At 42.1% G+C, this 18,000-nt stretch overlaps 1 protein-coding gene across 2 annotated transcripts in view; it reads right to left on the reverse strand.

Annotated features, from left to right (window-relative positions):
• bms1 (BMS1 ribosome biogenesis factor) overlaps positions 1-17,751 on the reverse strand; it is a 41,400-nt gene extending 23,649 nt beyond the window's left edge. Inside the window, exons 1-14 of one of the 2 annotated variants that reach the window (XM_012882609.3) lie at positions 17,624-17,751; positions 14,794-14,974; positions 14,525-14,715; positions 12,272-12,351; positions 10,037-10,225; positions 9,785-9,927; positions 8,694-8,815; positions 7,064-7,257; positions 6,844-6,986; positions 6,264-6,727; positions 4,177-4,278; positions 3,307-3,458; positions 3,134-3,215; positions 443-504 (exon numbers count right to left, since the gene is read on the reverse strand). In XM_012882609.3, coding sequence (XP_012738063.2) covers positions 443-504; positions 3,134-3,215; positions 3,307-3,458; positions 4,177-4,278; positions 6,264-6,727; positions 6,844-6,986; positions 7,064-7,257; positions 8,694-8,815; positions 9,785-9,927; positions 10,037-10,225; positions 12,272-12,351; positions 14,525-14,715; positions 14,794-14,966 — 2,097 coding nt within the window. In that variant the 5' untranslated portion in view covers positions 14,967-14,974; positions 17,624-17,751. Of the gene's footprint in view, positions 1-442; positions 505-3,133; positions 3,216-3,306; positions 3,459-4,176; positions 4,279-6,263; positions 6,728-6,843; positions 6,987-7,063; positions 7,258-8,693; positions 8,816-9,784; positions 9,928-10,036; positions 10,226-12,271; positions 12,352-14,524; positions 14,716-14,793; positions 14,975-15,831; positions 15,856-17,623 lie in introns of those variants that run through there. The other variant, XM_021308653.2, reaches the window with a different exon arrangement.
• Between the last annotated feature and the right edge of the window lie 249 nt (positions 17,752-18,000).

Consider the following 18,000-nt stretch of genomic DNA (forward strand, 5'->3'; position numbering starts at 1 on the left):
TGAGATTGAATGTAAGAGGATGAAAAATAACGCAATAAATCTCTCAGAAAAGTGTCCCCATACTTCTGAAATGGTTACACCCCTGCACAAAACCACGACTGAATCAGCAATGGCTCGAAAATCTGTCCTTTGTGTTTTCATTGTTTATCAGAGGGAACTGCAGAAAAAGCTGATGACATCCTGTTCCTAAAGAATGGGACATAATAATGTTTGGTCAGACTATTAATGTACGGCAGGACAATCAATTCAATTCTGCCGAACATTAACACCTAAATTAATAAAGCATTTTTCTGTTTCGCTTCTTTTTAAGTTCTACCTGCTCGTACATTACATCACAAAGAAGTTAAAAATGTGACGACGCTCAAGCTTTGATAGAAAAAAAATCTAATATTGACATTCAGGCTCAAAGGTTGCTCCGGCATCATTGCGCTTCATCTCATACCTCAGCGTGGCTCATGTGGACTTCCCCAGTTTCCAGATCTTCAAAGTCACCATACAGCTCCTCTAAACAAAGCATACAAACCCACTGAGATGAGCCTGCTTTCCATATTGTTAGAATAGTAGGACAGAAAGGAAAGCAATGAAGGATTGAAGGAGAAAAACGCTCAGCCCGTTAAAACCAGACACTCCTAAGGTCAGCAAAAGTTTCATTTTCAAGTGCAACTACTGTGTTATACACACAACTAAATGCAATACGAAAGTCAGCATTTGTATCTGCAGTGTTGTGTTTTTAGAACTTTGGCCCGTTCAGACCTGTCCCCAACATGCATCCTGAGTGATTCAATTGGCTCTGGACATAACTAAATATAAGTGTGAAGGCACTGGAGGCCCAATCACTGTATTCATGTCACCAGGGACACTTGAGTCAATAAGGACACAGTGTGTGGTTGCTGGGAAGTGTTACATTATTTGTTCTCTTATATGGTGTGGGTTAAACCCCACAGATGAGTTTCTCAGATGAATCTCAGCTACCTGAACAACAAAGTAGTCCACATGATTTGGAGAGATGCAATCACTGTGTACAGGTGGTAAAACCAGGTGAGTATGGTAGTGGGGCTGCTCTACTGCAGATCAGTCAGGATGGACATTAAAACCGGGTCTACACAGGGCCAGATATCAGCTGAATACACAAGTGATGATAGCTAAAAGATTCAATACGGTAGCTTCATGTTTTGTTGGAAAGTGTCTTTTCTCAGTCTTGGTTCCACACAAATACTGTTTTTAACAGTTCTTCATCTAAGGCAGGGATCTCAAACTCTAGACCTCAGGGTGGAGCCCTGGAACTATCCCGTGTTTCTGCTTCAACACACCTCAACTTGGATATTGTGAGCCTTGACGGTTCCTTCCGCTGGAGCTAATTAATATTTGCCTCAGGTGCATTGAGTTAGATACCTTAACATACTTTCATAAAACAAGGCCGGTTTAATGCCAATGTTTCCACTGTAGGATTCAAATCAACAGGGTCTATGACCTTCTGGTAACTCCTCTGACCGCAGCAGTGTCGACCAGCTGATTAGTGCAACATGGACTCCAGTCTAAAAAATAAGTTGTGCCATTTAGAAATAAACTATTAGCCATAACTATCAAAATGATTACATTTGACGACTTGTGTAAAGTCACTTTAAACTCCAAGGAACGTTTTAACTGCAGAATATTCTGGAGAGCTTTCACCAACGTGGACTTCAATGTTCTCCCGCAGAGAGAACATTGCTTGGAATGGGTCACAGTGAGAACCCCATGAACTGAACTACAATTGCTTGAAACTCAGAGGTTTGTGAGATTTAAAGATACTTAATAAATTAAACATCAGACAAGTCTTCTATTGGAGCATAAATGCACACATGCAGAAGCAGGGGTGCATCTTTTTTTTTTTTTATCCGTTAGGAATTTATTTGGATTATGGTCATTTTTATTTCAGCCTCAGAACATCAATGGTTCTGAACTGGAGAAGGGCGTCATTCTGTCCAGATGTCTGTAAGCACACATCGATAGTTTAAGTTAACATAAAATCTGACCCTAAAGCCCTGTTTCCACCGACCCTACTTCCACCTGAGCTAAGCGGGCCAAACCCTAAGCGGGTTTGGCCCGCTTAGCTCAGTTCCTCCCTACTCGGTTTAACTTCAAGCGGTTTGTGTGAAGAGAGAAACGTCTCCTGGGGGTAATGTCGTTACTCTTCAGCTTTTCTGGAATTCCTCGAAGAAAAACCTTCTTGTTTCCACTCGATATCGGCCAATCACTGAAAAGCAGTGAGTTCACGCCAAAACTCCGGTTTGACTGTGCTCCTGAGCAGGGCTGAAAGAACCCAGGTTGGCCCTGAAAAACTGTTGCTGAAATGCTCCCAAGCGGGCGGAGCCAAGCAGAGTGTGCTCAATTCCAATTTTTTTGTGAAATCGGATTTTTTTTGCGTGGTCGTTCACATTTCCAAATATATGTGACTTGTATGTGATCTCCTGTGTGAACTGAAAGCGTTTACCCTAAGTGTTCCGCTTGCGCACTCGAGGACGCGATGACATCACACATAGCAAGCGTCCTCAGTGTTTGCGGAAGTAAACATGGATTATAATGATGGCGCGCATTTTGCGATCATTAATTTATTTTCTAACCGGAGCTTTTTCTCCACTGACTGCTCTTCTCATTGTAGTCCGCCATGGGTGTCGTCTTTCTTCCCGCTTCTGCATAGCAGGACGCTGAATAGTGACGTTTATCGAGTATCAATGACGTACAGGTCGGATAAATGCGACCCGGCCGTACAGACACAGGTCGCATTTGAAAAGATCAGATACGTATCGGATTCAGGACCACATATCCAAGTGGCCTGGGTCGCATTTGAAAAAAATCAGATCTGTGTTGTTCAGACTGTCATAAAAAGATCAGATACAGGTGGGCAAAAAAAGGTGGGCAAAAAAACGGAATTGGGTCACTTCAGGCTGCAGTGTGAACGTAGCCTAAGGCGGTGGAAATGGGACAACGGTGGAAGTGTGACCTGATTTGATTGAACACAATGATATAATATCAATTAACTCAACAAGCCTCTTGGACCATAAACAAAAATTATTGGAAGTAAGAGTTAAGATCTTTTATACACATCTGACAGAAACCTTTATAGAGAAGTTAACTTCTGAACTCTTCCTACCATCTTGTTTCAGAAGCGTGGCTGCATCATGGCCTTCCTCCCACTTCCCTGTAACAAAACAATCCCTGATGGAGTCCAGCATCTGAAACAAAGACCATCTCCATTTCAGCATCTCTGCACTTTCTCCCCTAAAACGTCAGCAGTATGTACGAGTAAGGTAGGAAGAACTTTACCTCTTCAACATCCCAGTTATGGAAGGTGTCTGGGTGAAAACGGGAGCAGTCCAGAGTGTTTGCCTGGACCTTTTTGCTTTGCTGAGGTCGGCTGACTCGGAACAGCCCCCCCAGTTCCTCTTCCTCCTCCTCAGACTCCTGTGCCTCGACAACTGCAAAACACAGGCAGAAGTTTTGAAACATGCTTCAGGGTGCCACACAGTATATATCTCAGGGTTTATCCAGGGTTTGCTGATGGAGAAGCACCTGACTTTCATGAAGGACACAGCAGAGTCCACAAGGAAACGTATATAGTCTGTGATGCATTCTATCACTCCATCCGTCATGAGGATAGCAAAGTTCATCCCACGCAGTGGAGCTGAGGCAATATCTCGGGGCTTCTTCAGCCTCCTTAGACCATTTCCTCACTGTGCGTGTTACAACTGGTTCTCTGTGTACAAGGGGTTTGTATACAGGCTGGAGGTGGATCAAGATGTGAGCTGAGTCCTCGAGGGGAGGGAGGGGTGATGAACTGTATGCCTCTTTGCCATTTAAATACAGTGAGTATAGTGTTTTTTGTTTCTAGTGTTGCAGGTAACATACTGATTATAGGTGGGGAGGGTGGAGGACAGGCATACATGGTTAAAGTCCTTTGAGATTAGAAAGACAGCCTGGGGAAGTTTTGTTTGCATTCTGTTCACAACAATGTGGATGACATCATAGGGTGCCTCAGCTTTTGCAGACGGGGGCACATATGGTGCCCGACTGCTAACACCTGAATATCCTTAGTGCAAAGCATATCTTTAACTGTAACGTGTCCAGAGGTGCATCAGCTGTTATCAAACAAGTGTGGCTTTATTATATGAATAAATGTAACCAGACTCTGTGTACCTGAACCATAAACAAGTTTCCTCAGATTTGGAGCCGCTGCTTGCTGTCGTAGGAATGCCTCAGCTGCCTTCTGCTGCAGTCCCTCCTTCCATTTTAGAGCCCCTGATGGTGTACATGGAGAGTTAAAGCAAAATGAAGGGGTAAAAAAGACAACAATCCCTGCAGGTCAATGGCTAAGCTATGTGGAATCATGTGTAGAGACAGCAAGAGGAGAAAATCAACAATCAAAACAGGAGATGGCTTTCTCCATCTATTGGTGCCACACACTAGCTATGTTTACATGCACACATTTTCACCGTCGGACTGAAATGTATTCGGATAAATAATAAAAATATGATTGTGCCATTTATATGGACACACAATCAATTAATTCGATCATAGCGTGTGTTCATATATATCTGACTTTATTCAGTATAGAACCACTCTGACATGTACAGTTACCAAATTTGGTGAACAAAAAAAAAAAAAAAAGAAAAAAAAGAATGGTAAAGCAATATTATTCAAGTTTGTCTGTCTTCCTAGCACCCAGGCTGGACTTACACTAGGTTCTAATAACGGTTGAAACACTTCTGAATAAATAACACTTTTGAGCTTGTTTCAAACAGAAAAGTTGTATCGGGAGCGCAGACAGTTTCCAGCTTCCAGAAGTATTTCTGCCACTCACCAAGGCGGAAATATGTCACGTTTACATTAGGCACATTTGCGCGCTCGAGTCAGTTTGCCACATAACTTAAGCCTGACAAGCATTTACATGCATGTTGATCAGATTATTAAATCAGCATAAACCATTACTCTTATTCGGAAGATAATTTCAATCCGATTGAGCTTAATCCGATCACAATATTCAGACTGGCTTGTGAGGCGTTTTTATTATTGCTTTTGTCCATGTAAACGTAGTTACTGCTGCTCTTATCAGTCTGCACCAAGCAATGTGCTGCTTGAGAAATCCATCTTACAAGAACCGGTCGCTGATGGATCTTTTGAATTAATCATGAGATACGATCAGGAGCCAGTCGACTTCCACCAAACATGCTCTCTTAAGGGGTATTCACTTTTCTACATCAAGGGGAATATTTTTGCTTTGATCACCTGCTTTTGGTCGCCTGATATTTTATTTCTCTCTCGCAAACAATTTACGCTGACAACGCAGCCATTTCCCCCCAGCCTGCTTCACCGCATCATCAAATAGGAGGATCCGCTTGGTCAATCCACTTGCCGGTTCCTCCTGGCTATTCAACTCACCGTGGCGGGCTGGGATTTTACCAAGCGAGTCATGGTGCTACATGGAGGTTATGTAATGTAGAAAGCTAAAAACTGCGTCAGCGTCCCTGGGTCCACAAGATCCTCCAGACACACCTGTTTCACAGAGTACCACCACCGGCAGCTGCGTCTCGATGACAGTCGCTTCCAGTGGTACTTCTGTCTGTGCAGGACCCAGTATGAGGAGCTGCTGCCCCATGGGGGACGGATCACCCTAAGGGACACCAACTACAGGCATAACTAGAAATAGAGCCTTATACTGTCTAAATATGGAACACATAAAAACATTTTTGTGCTTTAATATATGGATGAGGAGCATCCTTAAGGTGACGTGAATTTAAAGAAAAGTTCTGATTTTTGGACTACAGTGAAATTTCGCTTCGCTCTAATTGCCCAATTTGAACCGGTCACATTGCCTTAAACGCATCATTCTCATTGTGGACCGTTAATTCACTCCAAAAGGCACCATTACATAGCCATAACATCACTCCAAACGTCTCATTCGCATTCGATGTGAAAAGTAGCTTTAGGTCTAAAGAACAGTCCAATGCAAGTAAGGGGAAAAAAAAGTTAGAAGATTAACATTTTTGTTTTACTGAACTGGTCCAAAGCAGGAAACCATGTAAAGGTTTAAACTGATAAAGCTACAGAGAACTAAATAAACCTTTCACTTTAGATTTAGAGAAGCTAAGAAAGCTTAAAAGACTCAAAAGAAGAAAAAGAATTATGAATATACTGAACATATGGGAAAAAAACTATCCTGAAATTAAACAAGAAACAGAGCTGAGAGTAAATCTAAAAGAAAGCTAAATGAGCCAGATAGTTACCCTGCTCCTCCTCTTCATCACTCTCTCTTTCAGAGTGCCGCTTCCCCAGGTCTTCTGATACACTGCCTTCATCTTCAGTACTCTCATCCTCTGATTCTTCATCAGCCTCCTCTTCCGAACTGTGCCCGGAGTCTCCTGGTGTCCCCGTCTCACCTTCCTCCTCATTCAACTCCAGGTCGTCCTCACTGTCTGCAAAAGCTGGTAGCTCAGCAGAGCTTTCTGTCCTTCTGGCCTCCCCTTTCTGTTTCTTGGCTGGTGGAGCGCCACCTGCTGCCTTATCTTTACAGTCTGCCTGTGAGTGCTCAACATCATCTACAGCCTGGTCACTTCCTTCGCCGTCGTCATCCTCCTCACTCTCACTCTCCCCACTGACATCATCATCTTCCTCAGTAAAGATCACCTTCCTTCGCTCTCTTTGGCTGGTTGGATCCCAGACAGATTCCTCCTTAAGTCCATGCTGCTCCCTTACACACACACACACAAAATTTGGTGCTTTATTATTTATCGCTATCATAAGGTGTCAAGTGGGAGATTTTGAACGGAACTGAAACGTCCACAAATAGAAACGTGTGAAACTAACCTGGTCTCTTCTCCAATGTCTGTAGGGTCCAAAGTAGCTGAGCCACTGAACAGAGATACCTTACTGGCAGCCATCTTAGTGTCCAGAGTAGCATGTGTCTCAATGAGAGACTGGACCAGCTCAGTGGTGGGACGCACTTCCTCCTTTAACAGACCAGGAAGGACATAATGAGTGGAAACTCAAAGGTTCATAAGAAATGTGTTCAAAATACACTCTGTACCTGCAGCCGATTGACGTGGCTGGCGGGCAGATCGATGTAGACAGCATCTTTGTCATATACCACCCCTCCAACCCCGGCCATAGGGGCATAAAGCAGACGCTCCTTCTCATTCAGAGCTCTCTTCTTCTGAGCGTCTGGCAGTGGACACGGATCAGGCAGGAAGTTCACGTCACTCACCTGAAAGTCTCCTACACCTGACCCCACACAGATAGAGTAATGAGAACAGCGCTGCTGTAATGGCAGGATACCTGAGCAGCTCTCATTCCCCTGAGCAGTTTATTCGTGGAAGGAAAAAAGCAGTTATGATGAGAAAAGCAGAGTCACTTCCCTGCACAAGCTGCTGACTAAGCGTTCAGGAGGTTTGAATTAAAACCCTAGAGATGCCGTAGACGAAAGGAAATAAGTAATCTGGAGAGTAAGAATGTAGTGGTACAGACAACTTTCATGGGCATTTCCAGTTTACTTCCGCATTCAAGCTATTTCTGCGATTCATTTCCGGTTGAGTATGGTCAGCGTTTGTTTACATCGGATGGCTATGGCTCTAAAGTGGGTGCATTCTCATTTAGTTCTCATAAAAGCTGGTTTATCAAACATCCACCCTGCTACAATATTGAACTGGGAGGATAATATGATGAAATGGTCTCATGTTACAAGGAGAAAAAATATTTTCGGACTTAGGTCCGAAGACGGGAACGCAATGAACAACCTGAAAAGCTCGGAAACTTATCTTACATAACGAAAAGTCGGATGGGTGCTGATACACAAACACGGGAATTTGTTGTACATAAAGGTGGATGTTCAACCAAGCCATATTTGTAGATTAGTTATTTGCGAGTAAGTTAAGATTGTTGTAATGTATGTGACATTATCATGAGTTTTGTATCTATCAATTGGTATGCAATTAACGCCGGGCTCACATTAATCAGCTACAATCGTGCATAGGATCCAACCCGTCACCCCAAAGAGATTTTGAAATAAATAATTTTAAAAAATCCCTCTGTTTGTTCATCGCGCTATTTCTCCCCATCATCCTAGTTCACACAGAAACATCCACACAACCCGCACATACTTGCCAGTGGTGTGCAGGCCCAATAGGACCGCAGCTACTGTAGCCTAAAGTGTTACATGACTCAGAGACGTTGGCCAACAAGGCTGGTTAAGCCCATGGTTGATTTTTCTCATTCTGTAAGCTCATGAACGTGGAGACAACATGACTCTTAACACAATACGGAGTTGCTGTCCTCAGCTACTACACAGACCGCAAACCGAAAAATATCCAGTGGCCATGCAAACCAGAAGTTAGCAGAAACCAACAAAAATGGCGGCCCCCATAGTTCTGCCTATAAAGCTCTCGCTTCTGCCTCTTCACTGACGATATAAAAACAGGGATCCCTCCCCCTCTCTACGGTGAAGTTGAATTTGTTTTTTGTCTCTGTGCTTGTTCATGTAGAGGTCTATAAGTAGGAATCAGAAGCATGCACTGCAATCTGGACTGAATGAACGGGCCAGAAAAGGAGCAAAGCTTTAAAACTTGATCAGAAGCCTGGAATTAATTTTTAAAACATGCACCTTTCCAGAACACGTCTAGCAGAACAACACCTGACACCACTACTGTAACTATTGTGTGTACCTGGGATATGGACCTGGCCTTTATTTTTCAAATGTGCCCCTCTCAGGTAGCCGTACAGCGACACAGTCCGGTCATATTTGGGATCTGTCCTGATCTTCTCAGGGTCTGTTAAATCCTCCATTCTGAAAAATAAACCAGAGGACAGACAATTCCGAATTAATGAATTATGGAAACAAGCATTCGGAATATACATTATTGGCATATAGAGGTATCCAAACTAACTGCTGGCTTGTTTCAGACAGTCCAGCTGTTTGCCCTGACTGGACATATTGAAGTGATTCAGATAAAGATGAACCATAAATCCCAGATCAGATTTATGCTGGAGATGGTTCAGTGAAACAGGCCGTTTATTCTCAAACATGCTGAGGCTCTTTACATGGAGGATCAACAGTGTCCAATCTTTCTGTATAAACTCTGCAGGATATATTCTCGGATGTTTGTTGGAGATGCAACAAAATATCAAATGGACTTTAAGTGGTGAGTATTGAAATCTTATTTTCCAAAAATATTTAACCACTTGGATAGTTTTTAACAAACTTCTCATTACAGAAAGTATTTCCACAGTCATTTTTGCAGTACCCCCAATAATAAAAGACGCAACTTAGACTTCACCATTCCTTTCTTCTGCTGCAGACTCATATCCAATAGCTCAGCTTTATTTTAACAACAGCTTATAAATCTCAGTCTAACTGGGAAACATTCACCCAATAACTGCTGCTCAGAGAGGCAGATCAGGTCCTGATCTACCTATAGTACTAAAAATCTCTTCAAATCAGTCATAAACACGCTATAGACATCATCATCATCATGTATATCAGAGGTGGAAGTAAACAGGTGCATATACACATACAAACATACATGTCCACAGTGTAATGAGTGCAGAGAATGCAGGAATAAATAAGTATTACATGCAGTGTTATGTATGTCAGGAATGTGGATTTGGTACCCAGTATATAGAGTATAAACAAACCTGAGATGGAGAACAACAGATAAATAACTAGTGAGTGGACAACGGTATACAGGTGGCTGAATACAGGCAGAATTAGTTAAGAGTTACTGGTCTGCAAAAGCTTTCCACAGTTCCAACTCACCGGTCAACCAGCACATAAGGATGGGACGTCTGCCAGACCAAAGGACGAAACTTCATGACTGAAATGAAGCGGCCCAGGTTCTTCACCTCCTGAGTCTGATATTCCCCGTACACCATCCCAGACAGATAGAACAACTTGGCTCCCTGCAATATCCAAGTCCATGTTTACAATGCTGTCCCATTCATGAGCTGCGGTCCATCATTCAGAACTGAACAAAGAGGTTGTGCCTTAAATCTCTGATGGCCTTTTTACCTGGTAAACTTCCGTCCAGAAGCGGTGTTTGAGATTTTTCTTTGTCTTCCTGAGTGACTTGTTGTTCTTGAATGAATCCAAGTGAGTCAGGACCCCCATTATACGAGGGAAACCATGAACCTGACAAATGTTGAGAAACTCAAACGTCTCCATCTCAAAGCCAAAGCTAGCATCAATCAGCATCAACACCTGGAAACAGAAAATAATCGGCTTTACTAGTTTAGCTTTTTACACTATGAAACTGCTACAGACCAACAACAATGAAAGATTAGATGCAGTGAAACCAAATATTTACATTCATTTTATAAAAAGACACAGAACACCTCCATTACAACATGGTGCTGCCACCTCCGTCCTTCAAACATTCGGCTTGCAAACTCCCCGCTTTTCTCTAGGTATGTAATGAAGAGGTCTTCATTACTGGGACTGTTTTAGGAAAAGTAACTGGTATTACACTTTAAGAATATTTTTGCACTGTAAACTTGCACCTTAATTAGCACTTTGTTTAGCACAGCACTTTAAGCATGACTTTGCACAGAAAAAAAACCATTTGCACACAAGAAGTTTTAACTATTTATTGAATATTTATTGGATATTTTAATAATTAGCATGTAGGCTTTTGTTCAGGCTCTGCACAGCTGCTCCTCATTGGGAAATTGTGTGGGCTCTGTGAAAAGAAGAATTGTTATTTGGAGCTAAGGTCTACTGTCTGGAAACTTAAGCAAATGGTATAGAATCTGTGAGAAGTGAGATGAGACAGAGTGTTAGCATGTGGTGACTTACCTGTTTTCTGTGTCCTCTCCAGGGTGTTTGGACAAATGCTTCCCCGGGGGTCCAGACACCATTTATAGGTTCCGGGAGAGACCATGGGAAAAGCAGGGGGGAACTTTTGCACGTTTGTTTTAAGGGGTTTTTAGGTGTGGGTTTAAAAGATAAAATGTTTATAAAAAAATAGGTGGGAATGTGTATATGTGTATTTGTATTATGTAAATATTGTATTTTATAGGTAAAGTTAGTAGTAAATTGTTTAGTGCAGAATGGTTTAACCCTTAATCAGCAGAGGGTATTTAAGGCAGTGATTGTGTCTGTAAACCAGGTTGGTTGTAGGTTGGTTGTTAGTTGGTTGTCAGAGTGAATGCTGCTACCAACAAATAAATATATTACTACTTCCACATGCTGCGGCTTCGTCATCATTCCTGCTGAAACTCCAGCCTCAAAAGGCCACGAACCGACAAGGTAACAACTGGTCTTTATGGGTAGACAGTTCTGGTTTGGTTAGATTAGACCACTGGACAGGTCTCCAAGATTAAGTTTTGTTGGATTAATGACTTGACCAACCTTTCAGTTCATATTGGTACTGGACCTGTTTAAAGCTATAGCTGGTAATCCTGTTCAGAAAGACTTCATTATACTGGATGAAATGGTCCTTCCATGCTGATAGTCAATACATTATGTATTCAGAAAGAGGAGGTTTAAAAAAAAAAAAAAAAAAAAAAAAAAAAAAAAAAAACGATCTCTTTGGGGGAAGCAGGCCTTTAAGAACTCTAACCAATCCATGCTGTTCGGTCCAAGGCTTGAAAGAGTTTGACAGGGACACACCTCTGTCCCGCATGTTTCGGGGCTATCACCTTATCTGTTGGTTGTCCCACATGCCAATCATTCTGACATGCTCATGTAGCAGCTGTGTGCTGCTACATGAGCAACAGTTCCTTGTTAGTTTCTGCTTGCTGGCTGTGCATGCACACTTCTAGAGTTTATGTATCCGGTTAGCATCGGTGTTAGCTGTTCATTGTAGCGTATGCATGGGTCAGGGTAACCATGAGGACTGCACATTTTCCTGTCTTTTTTTTTTTAATGGATCTCAGCTTTTGCATGGAAAGAAGATGTATGCAAGTTTCAGGCCCCATTTTGTGCGTTTGTGCAAGCGTTATAAATGAGGCCCCAGGGCTTTTCCAAAATATTTAAAAAGTCACAGTAATCCTAGTGTATGGAAACATCTGACTAAATAAAGTCAATAAAATTCTTTCTCATGATTCTGGTATTTAACAAGTTGAAATAATGTAGGTAATCCGAGCTGATAGAAAACAGGAAAAGCTGAGTCTGATTTAATGTTCCACAGAGCGAAGAAAGGTTGTCTGTAAAGATGTTACTGTATCTGATTGGGTTTTAACTCTGGAGAAGCGCCTCCAGAAGAGCTCATTTACCAATGTTACCACGGTTACTTGTTTCACTTACAAGGTCCGCAACCTTAGCAAGGTCGATCATGGTGTTTATGTCGTTGTTACACTCCATGAACATCAGCCGGCGCTTCTTACCTAAACAACACAAACAGTTGGGATTTATTTTAAAGAAAAAAGTCCAACACTACTAAAAAACTGACTCAGAATGAAATGCTCTCAGTCACAGCAGACACTGAATAAAAATGTCACTCTGCCAAAACCAGTTAGCTGAAAATGATAGGACAACTGATCCTTTAGCTTAGTAGTCTGTGGGCCAGAATCTGTAGGACGCTTCCTTAAGAAGTTTCGTATGAACTGTAAGGGGGCAACTTTCCTCCACCGGGATAAGTTGCTACACATAGCAGTGATCTCAAAACACCAATGTTCCCACGTTTTCACTTGCACATTAATAAGTTATAGCCGATAAAAAATCTAAACTGTGGCGGTCCGGTCCAAGAGGTCACATGATTCGATTTTTGCTGCTCAGCCAATCAGATCGCTGTATTGTCAACTGTGCGCGTTCACCAGTTCATCATGGCTGCGCTCGTAAGATGTTTGTATGCATTTGTTTCCAGATGAAGAAAGCCCAATAATAGCATTTTCTGGTGCCAGCTGGCAGAGATCTTGATGGCAAGAAAAAAGAAATAGCCCAGACCATCCATCATTCATTTTCTAACACGATTAACCCCGCTGGGTTTGCGAGGTGCTGGTGCCGATCTCCAGCTGTCAATGGGCGAGACGCGTTGTATAAACTCGTGCCAAACGAGTTATCCTCCTCGGAATTTGTAGAATTTTGTATTGTATTTTTGAAATCAATAAAACTTTTAACCTCCATCTTTGTGAAGTCTAAATATTTTTAAACATCACATTCTAGTAAAATGAAATTGATTTTTTAATCAACACATTCCTAATACATTGTTCTATTTTTAAAAGAGACATGTCTCGTTTTCTTAATATGGTTAATATCTCTATATGGTTCTTGGTTGAATTAAAATCTTATTAAATCTGATAATTTTGGCTGTACCTTTATTCAGTGTTCATTTGATCACACGTGAAATCCGCTCTATATGATCCATTCATGCGGGTCAAAAAGAAAAAGAAAAAAGACAAACCAATAGACAGCTGTGATGGACTCAGGAAGGTGGATTTTTGGTTTAAGCAGACAGACATGCGACAATCTAATAACATAAAGCTAATATTTTCGTGACACATGTGAAAATGACCACAGAGCCGTTTACTTTCTCATAACGTGTTATATTGAGTGATCAATCGAGTTTTAACCGACATAGCAATCCTTTATGATAGCACTAACATGTGTTACATTTTCAGTTTTTTCACACTAACTGAACGATAGGCTAATGTAACGACACCAATGCTATATTTCGTTAAGAAAAGTTAAACATATTTATTTCCACGCCTAATAGGTTGGAAATGAGGCGGAGTTGACTAGATTCATTCTTCCAGTTGAATGCGCTCCCAACGCAGGGGATACAAATTCTGCCGGGGATAAGTCCTTTGGCACGACGCCTGTGCTATCCTAGCGCAGCAGGTCTTGGTGATATCACAGTAAATTGGGCAAAAGTCTGGACTATTTCTCCCCTGCGATGGACTGGCTACCTGTCCAGTTTATACAACGCCTCTCGCCCATTGACAGCTGGAGATAGACACCGGCATCTCGCGAACGCAGGGATAAGCGTGTTAGAAAATGAATGAATGGATGGATGGATGGATGGTCTGGGCTATTTCTTTTTTTCTTGCCATTAAGATCTCTGCCAGCTGGCGCCAGAAAATGCTATTATTGGGCTTTCTTCGTCTGGAAACAGATGCATACAAACATCTTACGGGCGCAGCCATGATGACGTGGTAAACTCGCTCAGCTGACAATACAGCGATCTGATTGGCTGAGCAGCAAAAATCGAATCACGTGACCTCTTGGACCGGAGCGCCACAGTTTAGATCTTTTATCGGCAATAACTTCTTACTGTGCAAGTGAATACGTGGGAACATTGGTGTTTTGAGATCACTGCCATGTGTAGCAACTTATCCCGGTGGAAGAAAGTTGCCCCCTGACAGGTCATACAAAAAGTCACCCAACAGATTCTGGCCTACGGCCTATAGGTCTTCTTAAATTTAACTTGAATTGTATTATTTAAAATATGCCATGATGCAGAAAAGGTCGAAAAAGGTTTTCCTTAATTTTCACAAAGTTGGAGGTAGATAACCAAAACGATGCCAGGTGGCATTTGTCAAAGCCCACGGCTAAACCTACCAGACACTATTGTCACAGGTCCACATATGTCTCCAAGCTTTTGCCTGGTGAAATTCTTGATCAGGCAGCGGATCAGGGTACTCTTTCCGACCTTGGGTGGTCCAACAACTACAATCACAATTGGAGGAGGTTCCAGGGGAGTTCGGTCCACCAGAGGGATGTGGTGTTTTTTAGTTTTTATGTCCTGGGCTCTGGAGAAAAACAAACCTTTAGCACACAATAATTATCTGGAGATAGAAGGGCAGCTGGGATAATCGGTGGAGATGAACCTGTGGAAGGTCTTGGCCATGCGGACGGCAGACTGGACCGCGAACGCTTTGGGGTTGCGTTTGCGCTCATCTTCTTCTGCTGAACCTCCCGGTTTCTTCAGTTTCTTCTTCTCTGCCTTTGGTCCGCTGTGCTTCTGCTGGTGTTTCTTCTGTTTCTTGACTTCCCCGTCCATCCTGATCACTGAGAAGCACAAAGTGGAAATTATTTAGCTGTAGGATGCGAGACATCAGAAGGGAGCAGATTAACAATTAATGAGTTTAAGACCTTCCAATGCAAAATGATTAGTACCCCTCCCTGCAGTACAAAAAAAATTCTGAACCTTTATCTCCAGAACAATTTACCTCAACTTGACTGCTTGTTGTGTGGCTTTTCACCGCCACAGAGAACCTAAAGTTAACGTCTGTTATATGTGCTTATGCAGAGGGGTGCCCCTCTTTAGTACTGTTATTACTTTTGAAAGAAAAATTATGCAAAAAGAAGAGGAAGGCTCCCACCCAGCCTCTAGCAGCAGAGCTGGAAAAAAGGGGCTGGAGCATCAGAAGAGGAATCTCCAGAACAGAAGAGAAAATAAAGCACTCATCTCAGACACTTAGGAGAAAAATCTGTGAAAAAAGAAATCTGCCAGCGTGGCGGAGAGCCCCTCTCCTCAATTTAATTCAGATGTATGAATTACCCTATCAGAACCTTACAAAGCCTTGACGTCATCATCTGGGATCTCATTTATAAAACATTGCATAGAACCCATACCCCCTTACTTATAGTCAATCCAACTTCCATCTGAAGCTTGAAACCACTTTTTAATGCATCTCCTCACACTCCAGAGTTTATATTTGTGCATCAGAACATAAATACTCATCTAAATATGTTTAAACCTCATTGGGAATTAAAATTGAGACCAAATATAAAAAACAATGCAAAGAATGTTCTGCCAACCAGAAAAACATCCACACAAAGATTCACTTTGGTAGTGATGCTCAGAAAGCTACCCTGGCTTCTAGAAAACCAGGACAGGTGGAAATGCACCAGTTCTGTTTAACCTTTGACACAGACGCTGCACATCAGAGGTACAGTTACTCCCTGTACTCGCCACATCATGAACCAAACGAAGAGACCAGCCGATGGTTCGACACCAGGGATGTGTCCAGTGAACGGAGGCCTTTGCATGTCCAAGCTCGTCTTGATGACATCTGAAGCCTCGACAGCCAGCCGTACCACCTGATTGATTTAAGAAGTGAGATGCTGGGTTGCGAGTGATGCTAAACGCTGCTGATTCCGTCACTAAAAAGCAGTGGGTTTACTCAAAACTCCAGCTCCGCTTGATTCCACTCGGTTTGACCCTGCTCCTGAGCAGGGCCGGAGAAACCTGGGCTGGCCCTTAAAAAAACAAACAAATAAAACTGCTCCTAAAATCGAGGCGGTGGGACTGGGGCTTTACATGACCAGTTAGGAACTAGCTCTAGCACCAGCCCCGTTAAAAAGAAAACAGGGGCTTCTTTTCTTTCAGAGATAACATTTAGGTCTGGGTAAAATCTCCCAAAACATTGTTGGAGATTGTGTTGGAAGTTGATTAAACACAAGTTTAAAAACTACTTAGCCATAAATCAAAAAGGTATGTTTGGCACAAAAAGAACCTATCAAATGCCCAAAAAAAAAAATACACTGTATCAATGAGAAGCATGGTGGTGGCAGAATCATGCTCTGGAGTTACATTCCTGTTTTTGTCAAGGTGGATGAAATGATGAACAGTTTTGAATACCAGTCAATTTTGACCTAAAAGCTTTAGGTGTCTGCTAGATCGATCACTTTCAGCATTACGATGAGTCCAAGCAAACATCCAAGTCAACAAAACATAACTTGAGAGAGGAAAAGGCTAAAACACAGCCCCAAACTAATCTCTGAAAACCCGTGGTTTGTCCTGAAGAGGACAAGAGAGGTCCTCACAATCTGAGAGAACCTTTGGGAGGCAGGGTGGGGATATATGGACAAGTAGAGATGTTTGGGGGCCAACTGCCACCTGATAAAAGCTAAAACCTAGGGCCGTTATGGCACTTTTTTCTGACACCCCATCAAAACAAAAAGTCCCACAAAACATAATGAGAAAAAATCCATAACCATGCTTCTCTTCTTTGATACAGTGTATTTTTTGGGTATTTGCTGGGTTCTTTTTGGGGCCCCAGCTTTGGTTCTTTACTGCTGCCTCAGCAAAAGCATGTCCTGTTCTAATCGACTTCTAGGAAGAAAATCCAACTGAGATAAAAAACCTGAACCCAGGATGAGAAACGTAATCGCTTTTTTAGAGCCCCAAACGAGCCAAATAAACGTTGAGTCTTTAAAAGTACAAAGGACTAAACAAAGAACCCAAAAATAGAAAGTCAAAATTACAGATCAGAACCATTTTAATCATGTGTACAGTTCGGAGCAGTTATTGGTTCCCTAAAATATATATATTTACTCAACTAATAGACCTGTTAACTGTCTGAGGAGAGTCTGACTAAATATACATTCTGCAGTTTTCTTTGATTTATTTTCTACCATTTGAACGCGATACAGCAACTTTTAAAACAAGAGTAAACCTGATCAGGAGACTTCTGAAAACAGAATGTTAAAAACTGAGCTGTTCGTTGTTCCTTCTAGGTTAGAAACCGAACAGGTTTCTGGTTTATTTCAGTTTTAAACACGCGTTTAAACTCAGGGTAGGTGACTGAAGACAGCCTGGTGGTTAAACCCCGCCGCCATGTTCGGTCCCTGAAACCGCAGTGAGTGGAAGACACCATTGAACACGAAGTTAAAAACAGCCCTGTATCACACTGCATACATTGAAAAGATTACCTGAGCATTAAACCATCCACAACTGTCCTTCCAGTAAACGCCTGTTTTGCTCTCACACGTGTAGAGGAAACGCCAAACAGGAAGTGGGTCACAGTGTAACGCCGTACAAAACCGACAGCCAACAAGATCTTTGGGAAGGTTCCTTCCTGGGGAGTTAATATACAATCTCGCCCCCTGGTGGTAGAATGAAACAGATTTATCTACAGTCACAAGACTGCAGCCTTAGTGTTTCCATTTTTAAGTATATATAAAAAAAGTAAAAAAAAAAATAGATAAACTCCTTGCAGAAAGACTCCAGGCTGGTATTCAAATTCAAATTCAAGATTATTTTCCGGGAAGAAAACAGTGCCAACAACTGCACCACAACCAACTCCTCC

The sequence above is a fragment of the Fundulus heteroclitus genome, chromosome 10, assembly GCF_011125445.2.
Source record: "Fundulus heteroclitus isolate FHET01 chromosome 10, MU-UCD_Fhet_4.1, whole genome shotgun sequence".
In the NCBI taxonomy this organism is placed as follows: Eukaryota; Metazoa; Chordata; class Actinopteri; order Cyprinodontiformes; family Fundulidae; genus Fundulus; species Fundulus heteroclitus.